General features: G+C 35.2%; 1 protein-coding gene across 1 annotated transcript in view; it reads right to left on the reverse strand.

Annotated features, from left to right (window-relative positions):
• Positions 1 to 948: 948 nt before the first annotated feature.
• The window catches only part of LOC128987571 (PC-esterase domain-containing protein 1B-like), a 29,897-nt gene continuing 16,950 nt past the window's right edge, over positions 949 to 13,895 (reverse strand). The window contains exons 8-9 of the mRNA XM_054408487.1: positions 10,618 to 11,001; positions 949 to 4,765 (exon numbers count right to left, since the gene is read on the reverse strand). Of these exons, the coding sequence (XP_054264462.1) occupies positions 4,491 to 4,765; positions 10,618 to 11,001 (659 nt within the window). The 3' untranslated portion in view covers positions 949 to 4,490. The remainder of the gene's footprint in view (positions 4,766 to 10,617; positions 11,002 to 13,895) is intronic.

Genomic DNA, 13,895 nt, shown 5'->3' on the forward strand with positions numbered 1-13,895 from the left:
AACTTCATAACTACAAAACTAACTTCATGTAGAACCAATTCATTCAAATCAGCAGGATTCATTTGTAGGTATAAATATAGAGCCTTTAAAGGAATTATATTTCAAACCAGCGTAGTTTCAAACTCTGGGGCCTTGGTGACCATTTCAAAAATGTTATGTTTTCTAGTTTAATACTGCTATAATTAATAGCTTCTATAGCAGTAACCAAGGTCACAAGCTTAAATATCTATATACTTATACGATAAGGGTTTTCTCTCTAACCATTGCTTATTCATCCGTCCTACCTAACCAATTTTTTACAATAGAAATGTCAGGTAGGTAAATCACTCTGTTCGGTCAAAACATATACATAAATAAAGCAAACTACAACAGATTATTATTCTCCATAAAAATAGCTTGGGAATTTCAAATTTACATTTTTTGAATTTTGTATGTAACCAATAAGCGTACAGAAAAACTTAAATACAATAAATTATTTTTTTAAGCTCATCAGAGTGGTTTAAAAAAAAATGGGAAATTTTATGTTTCCCTTTAAGTGAAAAATTAGAAAAACCAATTTACCCCCTATAACACCCTGTTCCAGTGGTTCGATCCAGCTGTTTCACGAACTCGTTTAAACAGGTCTACACATTTACCAAATTTCATCAAAATCGGATAATTTTTGCTTGAGTTACCGACGTTATTGTGCTAACGGACACACACACACACACACACACACACACACACACACACACATATATATATATATATATATATATATATAAATGAATTTGAACAAATGGTGTTTTGGCCTCTTGGGACATCAAAACAAACAAAATCGGTCCCAGGTCTAATTACTATGACACCTATGGTGATAGCTTAATCCTTATATGAAAATCCATTAAAACATTCAGTATAAGGAATTGTAATCAAAAGGCTCTGTATTACAAATCAAAACTTTATTGGCAAAATAACACTTTACAAGCAAACGTTTATTACTATAACTACTAAACAAAAATATTTCTAAAGAGTAAAATCATGTAATGGTAAAACGTTCAGTCTTTAAAACTTTGAAGGCACAAGCAAATATATAACTGCTTAACATTAATATTCAAACAAAAAAACAGTACAAGATTTTAAAAATCGTAATATGTCTTTTGACAAATTGGTTAACAAATCTGCAGAGATACTAAAATAACAGGTACAGTCTGAATCCGTTAATCAGCAATTATTGTGAGTGCAATTTTGTATTATTTGTAAGTAGTTACAAGTTTTAATAATTATAATGCTATCATAAGAGGGAAAGAGGGTACTCCTTTATCAATGTTTATCCGGCAATACCTTAAGTGACAATATACTCATACTGTGCAGTATTCCTTACTTAATCAGATGCCTATGACATCGCTTGTAAAGTCAGTATCACTGCAAAAGTTTTGCTGTTTTAAATATTTAAAACATTTAAAATTTAGATATAATTACTAATTAGAGATAGTTTTTTATAATTATATAAGTATGAAATTACTCATATTTTTTGAATTTTCCTAGCTATAACTATTTAGAAAATTATGTATAGCCCAAGGATTTAATTTAGTAGTTTTATTGTAAATTGCTGGAACACATATCACTAAACTATTTTTAGTAAGCCATAACAAATCAATTATTGTAGTTAAGTTTTCTGAAACAGGTTTTTATTACTCTAAATGAAAACAAAAAATTTAAATTTGCAACTTAAGTAGTTTAGTTGCGTACCAGGGTTCTATTCCAAATACCAAAATGTTATTGATATTCCTACAATATCTTAAACAACATAACTAATTGATAAAACCAAATTGCATCAGTTAAGGTAATAAGGTTTTGATATTTTACTCAATAAAATTTCCTAGTACCATCAACTGTACATATCTAAAAATAACAAAAACAAAACAACTGTAACTAACAACATTACTTCCCTAAACACTTGCTCGTAACAGTATTTCCAACAAAATTAAAAATTGTGTCCATAAATATCTTTGATGGAATGGAAAATAAATATCTTGATAAATAACAATAAGTTTTATCTTATTACTTTACAACCTCCCATAGAGGTCTTGATTTAAGAATAATATTAGTGAAAACCAGAGGTCTCCATCTCAACCACTGAGAAGTAAGATACAGAGGATACAAGCTTATGGGACAACCGGGCACTTATAGCTCTAGTATGGTGGGGCCGAAATGTACCTGTTCCGAGCAAGGAAGAGCCTGATCAGCGATAGACACATACATTTTTGTACAGCAGTTATAATGCACAGGGTCTTCCTACAGCGTGAGTGTTGTAGTACTTCATGGCAATGGGGGAAAGGGGAGCGGAAGGGAACAGGGAATAGAACTTGCTCTAGACACCAGCGACTGGTTCTAGACACCACTTAAGTGTACCATTGTATCCTCTGTATCTTACTTCTCTGTGATCTCAAACCATTACAAAATGGCGGCAAATTAAAATTACAGTATCATCATCCTGAAAGAACCCACAATGTAGGCATTATCATTCCCTTTTAACTTTTTAAGGGGTTTTACCAGAAAACCAAACTCAGTATCACCCTCATAAGACCAACCAATGCACTTTTTCTCGGTACTACAAATTAACCCTGGATCTAAAAATCGATTATTTGGGGGCATCTAAAAAATGTTTAATATAAAGCCCTATCACATACCTCATTTTAAAGCACTTATTAAAGAAGAATATCGGCAAAAACCAGAAGTCTCTATCTTAACCCAGTAAAAAATGGTGGTGATTTTAATTTTTAATTAGCCTGGAGAACCCAATTCTTAGGGGGGGTATTAAATTGTGCAAAATATTTTCAATGGGTTAAGATAGAGACTTCAAGTTTTTACTGATATTTTTCTTTAAAAATGTGCATTTTGATGCCATATAAAGGTGTGTAGAGTTTATTTTCCCTGTTGTTACCCATTAAACAGTTAAAAGAGGGTATTCATACTTTTGTCTGTAAATAGACTCTCATCTGCAGACTCGTGCTATCAACGTGAATTCAATAGAAAAGCATTAAAACACATGTGTTTACCAAATACTTTACGTTAAATCACCTGATTGCTAGTCTTTTAAAGAACCCACGATTAGGATTCAATAACTAATTTGAATTTTACTTACTAGAGATAGCCGTTATTAACAATTAACATATTTGTAGATTTTTAAGGCAATGTACACATTCTTTATAAAAAATATAGCATTACTGTATTTAAAACTAGGCTTACACTACTTGTGCAAGGAATGTTATGAGTATTCATTCAGACTACTGTAGTTCAGTGGCCTTAATTTTTGTAATACCATAATTACGATTAAAGTCTCAATTTCAAACCTGTACAGTTTTATAGTTGTTAATAATCTTTAAGGAAATATTTTCCTGAAAATTAAATAGTACTCTTACATACTTAGGTTTTCTTCGGGGGAGTTAAAATGACAATGTTTTTTGTGCATTATAGCAATGTAAATGCTGCCCAATTACGCTCTGGGATCAACGACCAATCATCTAAAACTAGAGCAAGACTTTTTAGGTCAAAGCTTTGTAGCCTTTAACAGTAAATACTGATTTTCCATAGGTACGTTGACAAAACAATTAGTGGAAAAAAATACAGTAAGGGCCATTTATACTTTGGCAAAATATTTTCCCCCTAAAAAATTACTCATATTTTAATGGGAACCCAATCAAAAAGATGTGCATCTGACTTTAACTTTGACTCTGGCACCTCCTAAATGAAACAACAAAAGTTTGAATAAAAGCAGGAAAATGCAAATGTGATAAGAAAAATGGGTTTTGAAAATTAGACTATCTTTTACGTATTTTTTAGATATTAAAAATCTAGTTATTGATAATGAAACTATTTAACCAAAAGGAATGCAAGATTACCACATAAAATTATATATCCTTGTCTATGGTTTGTTGAATTTGATACATACGTAATAATTGAACAGACGTAAATATTGTAACTCAATCCCACAATGCTCAGTTGTGCAGAGACACTGTTCACGTTACACTTGGTCAACCAGATGTGGGTTCCGTGGGTTTGGTGTTGTGTCCCTTCCTTACAGTGACCGCGTCTGTTTACTTAAAGTTGTATTAAATTTATCAAACAATTGACAAACAAGATGTATTTTCTCCTTCTTACAATAAATAATAATTTTAATAAATGATCATGCACAACTCTGAATTTTAAACATAATAAAATAGAAACTGGTTAAACGCTATATTGGCAGTTTCATCACAACCTAATAGGATTAATTGGTTCCTTTTCCTCTTTTTGTCTCTCATTTATTATAAGAGTCCTATTACATGTAACAACCATTGCTGGAGCAGTTTTGTTGCCAAGGCTCTTGGAAGCTCTGCAGGTGTATGTAGTTGATGTGAGCAGAATATTTAAATGAAAAGGGATAGAGACAATTACTGACTTATAAACTAAACACTCCGTTTATAATGTAAACAAAACTAAAACTGCACATGGTGCTGACTGCTCACTGCTCAGTAGTGCTGGTATCTCTGTTGTTGCCACATGTTTCTGGCCAGCATGGAGCTCGCGCGGGCCAGGATGCTGGTGTCCCGGTGTTGGTCATAGTCAGTGTCAAACATCTGCCCACTGCCTTGCCAGTGGTCCTCACTCCAGTTGGTGGTATCCGCTCCACTGGTACTTGGACAGGGGTTGGCCATCCATGGAGACCAAGGGTTTATAGTAGGAGGGGGAGGTTGTGTCTCCGCCCTCCACCTCTGCTGTTGCTGTTGCTGATGCTGTTGATCATCTGTATATCATTGTAATTGGTTATTATTTTAATAGACTCTGTACAAACAATTTTTAATTTCTATCTAATTTCATCCGTATTTATATAAATCTTCAACATTCAATACTATTTCTCTTGAAGGCTACTCTCACTAAATTTTAAAACTAACAAGGTCGTGTGTGACTGATGGTGTAATGTTCTTTATAGACCATTTTACATGTGTTTTAATTTCAATTTATAACACTTTAGATAGGGTCTAATACTATAAAGTCTCACTAAATTGTAAAACTGACCCAGTCGACAGTAAGCGTCAGGCGTGACTAAATTCTAAAATAAAATATAAATAACCAAACACTGTAATGTTCGTCCCCAGTAGTAGTGGTCAAGGTTAATTGATGCCGGCAATGGCGGCGATAGTTGCTCGCAATGAACTAGAGCTACAACCGAAGGTAGCGCTGAAAGAGAGAATTGAGAGACGTTGCCCGCCATTTTATGTACTAGGGCAATAGTATATTGTAACCAGGGACTGAATAGGGGATTGTGGGACTGTAATAAAGCCAAGAGCAAATGATCTGGTTGATTCTTCTAGTTGGTACTGTTCTGGAAGGTAGCCTAGGCAAGCTAGGTTGATAACCTGTGGTCAGGCCTTGCTTGCTATAAAGCGTGCTGGAGGTGTTTTTGTTAACACTGAGGGCTTTGCACTCAGTAGCTATCGGGTCAATAAATAGGCCACCTGCAAGGCCGTAAGGGGGAGGGGTTAAGTAAGGGGTCAAACCCCCCCCCCCCCAAAATCCTGAAATTTAGTAGTAAAAATTAACACTAGGTTTAAATATGTTTTGCAGTAACTATTCATATTTCATCTAATAATTTAATAAATCTGATCAATTAAAGAGGTAATAAAACTATGAAGGTTCAACAAAAATACTTTAGTCAAACAAAACCGATTTATCATCCGGTAATATTTTACATATGTAACTACATAATCAACATTTTAGAAATAAGCATGGGAATTGGTGTTTGAATGAAAGTGCTTAAGCTTAAATCTGTTATCCACAGTCATGACCTGACCCATTGGTGGTTCCAAGAGGGGCTACAGGGGCTAAAGAAAGTACAAACCGTTTTTAGGAGGATATGGCCGTAGCCTACAGTATAGTTACAAATTTATGAATGCAATCCAATCGTCATAGTTTGAATTTGTAAATGTCTACTTGCTTATGACAAACAACAGGTTAAATGGGAGTGTTTTTACGATTGGAGACAGTTTTAGGCGTTAAAAATTGCTTTAGAAAGTCACCAAACTACTTTAAAAATATATACAATTTTCCGGGGGAGGACACCCAGACCCCCCAAGCTCCCCGGGAGCCCCCCTTGACAAGGTCCTAGAACCGCCACTGACCTTACCCCCCCCCCTCCCCCTGAAAGTTTGTCCTGGCTACGGCCTTGGCCAACTGAGGTAGAGAAAGGGGTGTGTCGGCTAGGGTAGGGTGACCAGAAGGTTTGGGTGAGTACTGGTTGCTCTATCTAAGGGTCAGGCCCTTAAGTCACGAGTTTTTTGTAAGGAGGTTTATTTTAAATTTATACAAGGGGATTATAAGTTAAATAGGATTCGTGATTTTGATAAGAGAAATTCTTTTTGGCTCGGATATTTTGTTTAATATAAATTACGTGGAAGTAGATTTGTTTTTGGGGATTTTATACTCAAAGTTCTAGCTGCCTCCAGGATGTTTTCGACTAGTTATTCATTAGTGGGTTTGTTGTAAATAACTGTTTTATTGATGTATAGAATAGTTTATTGCTTTGAGACAATAAAAAGGTTCAGTACATTGAATTTAATCTGGTCCTCACATTTAACAGTCACCCAGCTCATAACTAGAATTATATAAGGTTAAATATCCGGATTTCACTAAAGCTACACTCCCATGTGCAGGATAACCTGTGAATGTGGGGGGGGTTTCCTGCATGTCACAGTACCAACATAACAACATTTTACAGCGTCTTAATTTTCCAGCAGAGTTGCCAGTGCTACTTCTAGTTGTATAATTTTAACTCAGTGGATGCTCACTATGTTAACAGTGCTAGGATGTTTTCCATCTACGACTACAGTAAAACCCCTTATATACCACCTATGTGGGACCAAACCCCTGGCCGGATAACAATTTGGCCGGAGAAACCTACCTATTACTAAAACGATAATTGTACCTAATAACAACTTGTGATTGGTTCAAAGTAGTGTTTAAGTATCTTTTTGGAATCTACTAGCTCAACTGAGTAGTAAACCTCCAAAAAAATGTATATGAACAGTAAACAGATAAACCGTGAGAATGCTCAAATCGTGGAGACTACGTGGAGTATCGAACTGTCGACTCTGAATCTGAGACGTGAATTACGTGCCTTAACAATATTTGCTTTGAGGAAAAACGAATGCATGAACAGCTTGGAATCGTGATAGCTTTGTTTTCAATTACAACACAAGTTAAGTGTATTTTTACTTACATTAATATTGAGCTATTGAGCTTGGATCAAACTTCAAGCTTTCTCAAAATGCCTCTAGCCGTGCCGAATAATGAAAAGCTAGACGAAAAAACTCAAAGGTTCGAGTAACCGCACACCCTTGGAGATGATAGTGTTGTCTTCACGAGATTCGCAGAGATTGTCAAGATCTTGCCAAGACCATGGGAGATGTTCAAAATTTGGCCATGATACCAGGATGGAATGATGATATCATTGGAATTACAGAGAAGTTTAAAACCTTGCTGCAATAGCGGAAGATGATCACAATAATACCACAATCACGGAATGAGGTTATCATGAAATTTTGATAAATGCTACAGCAAATATGGATAAATAGTATTGTTATTGTTGTTTAAAGGATTATTGCATACATTTTTCATCAGTTATTGTTGATACTTGAACCATCTTGAACTTTCGTCTGCAATAATCACAGTGACAATATTGGCTACGATACACCTGCCATAGCAAACAATAAACCTTTTAAACAAAGAAAAGTATCACTAGTGTGGTTTAGACTAAAATATATGTGAGTGGAAACTGGAAATTCAATCTATTCAAAACAGAAAATAGACAAAAACCGACAACCATAACCCATGCTGGTGACGAAATAACAAGGCAATACAGCCTAAACAGAAAATCAAAACAAATGGAAGAAATTCCAATCAAGGGTTTTATTTACAGCGTAGAGAAGTCTATACATTACTTATTTTTGGTTGAGTTTTCGACCACTGGAGGACCTCTAGTAATATTTCAAACATGTTGTTAATACTAATTATTAACGCACAATAGCAATATTATAAGAATTTAAAACTCAAGAAATAATTATACATAGGTAATTTAAAACGCCAAGTCACAAATAACATTGTAAAATGGAATATCCTTCCTTGTAAACAAATTAATAAAATTGTTAAAGTAGAATAAACAGCATCAATCAAACTAATCTGTCTGTTAAAATACCTCCTTCCTAAGACCAGCAACAAATTAGCTATTATTGTAACTATTGTTACAAATAAATCAACAAATTTACTACGCAATTGACTTGCTTCCAAATTTATGTATCACTCCCTTAACCGGGATAAAGATTCTGTTACCATCCTGATATGAACATTGTGTTTTCTGCATTCAACTAATTTACTTTCGCTATAAAATTCATATGAACATTTCTGCTTATGGACAGGTAGCGATTGGCCATAATGAGTGCAGAATGTGCCATTCTCTTCAATACAAAATGTCTTTCTGAAGCTTCAAGTTAAACTATTAAACCAATACTACTTTATATGGTTTGGAACTATCTATATATTAATTTGAAACTGTTTTTCTTTGTCACAGCTAATTTGAGAGAACGGCTGGGCGTAGAAACTCGGTAGAGGTGTCTAAAGAAAGGTCTTGGTCTGTAGATGAGCCATCAAAAGTGAAACATGGTGAATAACCTTGGGGCTCTGCCCCAGTGGCCTTTAAATTCCCATCCCATGTTATTCTTATCGAGGAAAACATGGGTTTTGTCATAGCTAATTTGAGAGAACGGCTGGGCGTAGAAACTTGGTACGGGTCTCTAAAAAAAGGCCATGGTCTATAGCCTAGATGAGCCATCAAAAGAGGAACGAGGTAAATTCCCTTGGGGCTCTGCCCCAGAAGCCTTTAAAGTTGCCTCTTCCGATTTGTTTACATTACGACCATATTCATAATTCTACACTACTTTTTAATGAAACAGCTGTTAATATTTAAATTGTGATTTATTGAATTTTTCAAAATGAAGTACAGTATTTGCAATAGGTTTTTCTGATTTTAAAATCGATTTTATTCCGCATCATGTCATGTTTTGCAATGTAGGCCTAATGTTCTATTACCAAATCAGTGGAAAATCCTAATATCATAGTAACTCTTAAAATTATTTCTTATGGAGTTAACTTATTGGAGTTTTTTTGAACTTATGGAGTTTTCTATTGTATGGGTTGGTTTCTGCCTTTTTACCACTTCTTGGAGATTGTACGTAGGTGATATTCTTTGGGGTATTGCATCTGTAGACGAAACTCGGGTAGGTGAAATTTGGAAAAAAGCGAGAAATCCTGGACAATTGGATGTAGGCTAAAAATAAAACTGAATTAACAATCATTGAAATAACCGATTTGCAAACAATGGAAACATAGAAAAAGTCATAGAACACAACCAAGTAGAAGAAAAGAAATAATGTTTTTTTTTATTTATAATCGTTATTATAGACAACCTAATGCGGCTATGAGAGGGATAAAATTGTAGAAACACTAAAAAACAAGATCAGCTTTTTTTTTTTAAAAAATAAGATATTTACAAAAGATTTTGATTATATCTAACTGTTGTGTAGATCGTGAGTATTTCCATAATCTTTGAGTCGCCTGTAATTCTTCGCAATTGCTCGAATTCGAGCAACAGGTACACTAGTTAGAGTTAAAAGAAATGTTCGATTACAATGAATTAACAATATGGTAGCAGGGTAATCCAACTCTGCTATAACGGTGGCAAGCCTACTTTGCAAGAGATAGGAAGGAGGAGCCGGAGGAGAGTGAGCAGAGTTCTGTGGCAACAGAGTAGTTGTTGGGGGAACATTGTTTCCACATAAGAAACACCACAATGTGAATGTGACATGACCCCCTTGGTTGCTAACAATGAATCACATTGATTCTTATATTAGCAGAAAATTGAGGAAGTCTCTTTTGGATGTTCGAGCAAGAAGAGGAGCGGACTGTGGTAGTGATCATAATCTTGTTACAACTTAAGGTAGTTTCACAAAAAGCTCAGCTAGAGAAGAGGCAAAAGCTATTTTACTCAGAAAAACTAAGAAACAAGCAAGGCCAGAAAGAATAACAAATAAAGAGCTGTTGAGAATAATAAAAGAAAAGTCCTGTTGATGACAACATTCCAGGCAAGCCCTTGAATGGAATCCTAAGGGAAATAGAAAGTTAGGAAGACCAAGGATTACTTGGAGAAGATACATTCAGAAAAACACATGGAAGATGGCAAAAACTGGGGCGGAGTAAATAGGATGGCCCAGGATCATGTGCCGTGGAAGGCTTTTTGTTACAGCCTTAAAAGCTAGCTAGCTTTTTTTTAGCAGCCCTAGATTTTTGTTTTCCCTTGGGAAGAAAGGAACTAAGTCAAGAAACTCAAGAATGTTAAATATTTGAACCATTTAAACCATTTTTTTATTTACTTAATTTGCTGGTACACTGATCAATGAAATTTGACAAAAAAAATACATCCTAATAGTATTCTTATGGATGGGTGACTGAGCTTGATAGATTTATTTTACTATTTTGATCCACATTTTGTACATATCATTTTAAATGTAATGATATGCTTGTCAAGCATATTATTATAAAAATTACCTTGTCTCCAGTTGGTATTTCTGCGGTCATGTCCTTTGAGCCTCCTGAGTTGGGAGAAACGGTCTTTTAAATGGAGCGGTTTCTCTTCTTGTGAGGGATTGTAAAAGTATCTCTCATATATTGTTTGCCTTGCTGGATTCTTAGATTTGATGGTTGTACTTTGCCGCCTCTTATTCTTGTATTTTTTAGGCCTGTTTATAAACCTGTTATCCCCCTTTGCCAGACTGTTAGGAGATAGAGGGGGAGGTTTGTTGTCACTGTCAGTAGTCTTGGTTCTGGTCGTTGGCGGTGACGGAGACTTACACTTGCCACCACACAAGGCCTTGGTCTTGTCCAGCAAGATGGTCTTGACACGGTCAGGCAACGGATGGTCCCAGCTGAGAGCTGTATTACAAACAGTAAACATATTAATGATTTAAATACAATAAACATTAAGTTTATCATTTAAGTTTTAGTATGAATTTTGTAGAATATCTCACTAATGACTAAACTGTTACCAATATATGAAGGAACTTGTTAAAACTTTTATTAAACTGAAAAATGTTAAATTATGCTTCAGTTGTCTTTATTTTTCAAACCATGTTCTTGTCAAACGTCGATTCATTAGCAGCTAACGACACGCTCTGGGGTGTCAAGCAACGATACATCAACAGTTGTACAGACATTTAAACATTGTCTTTTGATTCAATAGCTTTTTGATTCGATTCGGACCGAGATTTTTCTTCACTTCCTGATCTACACTGACAAAGTATGCAATACACAATGTCAGAGATTTGCTCTAAATGGTGACACACATATTCTGCGCCTGACTACCCGCCACTTTGTCAGGCCAACACGAACGCCCTAAGGACTGACGAAACGGCTGAAGCAGAAATGCTTTGTATGCTACAACTCAAAGGCTGGCCCATGCAAAGGGAATACCATATCGGAGTACCCAGGATACAATGTTGGGACTTTGTATCCTATTCACTTTAAAAAGGTATTCTACACCATTGATGATTCTAGTTGTTTTTTATTTGTTTTTTTTTCAAACTCAGTAATGTTTTTTTACAATATGTTTTACTAGTATTGCCATTTTAATGTACTTTTATTGTAAAACTTTGTCAAAAATAAATATTTGGCTCTGTCAAAATGTTGTTTGCCTTAATCCTTCGGGTCAGTTTTAAGTACGCTATTCATGTTGACACTGGAGATTTAGGAAGGGGTTGATAATGAATCACAATAGACCAATACACATCCAAAAATGAAACTACGACAAAAACACTACTTACTGCTGTTCTTCTCCTCCTCAGTCATCAAGATTGGGTAAGGGGTCATCTATTTATTTTTTCTTTCTCATTTTCTTATTTTCTGGTGTTGGTGTTTTATATGTAGGCCTACTGTTTTCTATTGTCTTCCATTAAATATATGGTCATCCATGAATTCTTTTAAGCTGTAGTAGGGGCATTTGAGGGGATAATTTTTCAATTGGGTAGTGGATTATTTTGTTTGTCTGTAATGGTTTTAAGCTGTTTTGGTAGTAAGCTGTAAAGTTTCGTCCCTCTATATGTTGGGGTTTTTGCCGTTTTTTTCAATCTATGTTGTGGTAAATTTAGGTCATTTTTTCTCCTGGTGATGTAGTTATGTGTTTCTGAACGTTTGATGGGATTCAGTTTTATTGCTTGAGTTTAGTGATGGTCGGATCCAGATATCGGACTACCGGATCCATCGGATCCGAGCTAGGACCGGCACCGGATCGGATCCAAAAAATTCCGGATCTTGGGCTGGATCCGGTTTTGATGGATCCAATTTTTTCAAAATTTTTCCCGATTTTATTCCTAACACAAAGCTGTCTGTATCACTGTACAACCCCGATTTTTTACCAACACAAAGCTGTCTGTATCACTGTACAACCCCGATTTGTTTGCTAACACAAAGCTGTTTGTATCACTGTACAACACCGATTTTTTTTACTAGCACACAGCTGTCTGTATCACTGTACAACCCCGATTTGTTTACTAACATAAAGCTGTCTGTATCCATGTACGAGACCGATTTCCCCCCGATTTGTTTACTAACATAAAGCTGTCTGTATCCATGTACGAGACCGATTTCCCCCCGATTTGTTTACTAACACAAAGCTGTCTGTATCACTGTACAACCCCGATTTGTTTACTAACACAAAGCTGTCTGTATCACTGTACAACCCCGATTTGTTTACTAACACAAAGCTATCTGTATCACTGTACAACCCCGATTTTTTCCCGATTTTTTACTAACACAAAGCTGTCTGTATCCATGTACAAGACCGTTTTTTCCCCGAGTGTTTGTCTCTTGATGCAAAAAACTTATATGGCTAGGCCATGTCTCGATGTTTGTATCTATACAACAAAAATAAATAAATAATAAAATAAAATAAAATAAATAAAAATATAAAATAAAATATATAATAAAAATAAATAATAAATAAAATAAATAAATTTTTCATGGATTATTTTAATTATAAAATTTAGCAAATAACTTGTATGGCAAGGCCATGTCTCAGTGTTTGTCTCTTGAAGCAAATAACTTATATGGCAAGGCCATAGCTCAGTGTTTGTCTTTTGATGCATATAACTTATATGGCAAGGCCATGACTCAGTGTTTGTCTTTTGATGCAAATAACTTATATGGCAAGGCCATGGCTCAGTGTTTGTCTTTTGATGCAAATAACTTATATGGCAAGGCCATGACTCAGTGTTTGTCTCTTGATGCAAATAACTTATATGGCAAGGCCATGTTTCAGTGTTTGTCTCTTGTTGCAAATAACTTATATGGTAAGGCAATGACTCAGTGTTTGTCTTTTGGTGCAAATAACTTATATGGCAAGGCCATGACTCAGTGTTTGTCTCTTGATGCAAATAACTTATATGGCAAGGCATGTCTCAGTGTTTGTCTCTTGATGCAAATAACATATATGGCAATGGCATGTATCTTTCCAAACCGAATCCGACCCGATTTTTTGGATATCTGCACACCTCTAGTTTTTAGTTTTGTACCTGGATGATAAGCTAACGGCCTATAATCTCGTCTCAAAAATATCCCGTTAGTATTTCAATCTCACCCGATGCAAATCTCGAAGTTTTGGGTCTTGTCCATCACTTTAAAATACCCTATGTCTGTGTAAACATTACCAATTTAATTTTAAACAGTATGATTTAAATTGGCATTCTGTTAATTACGTTTTTTTTAACCCGCCCTTATGACAGTGTGTATCTGGATCCGAAGAATTTTTCAAGATCCGGATCCGGTACCGACAT

The sequence above is a fragment of the Macrosteles quadrilineatus genome, unplaced genomic scaffold, assembly GCF_028750875.1.
Source record: "Macrosteles quadrilineatus isolate MER2022 unplaced genomic scaffold, UCM_ALF_1.0 Scaffold_1__1_contigs__length_201487025, whole genome shotgun sequence".
In the NCBI taxonomy this organism is placed as follows: Eukaryota; Metazoa; Arthropoda; class Insecta; order Hemiptera; family Cicadellidae; genus Macrosteles; species Macrosteles quadrilineatus.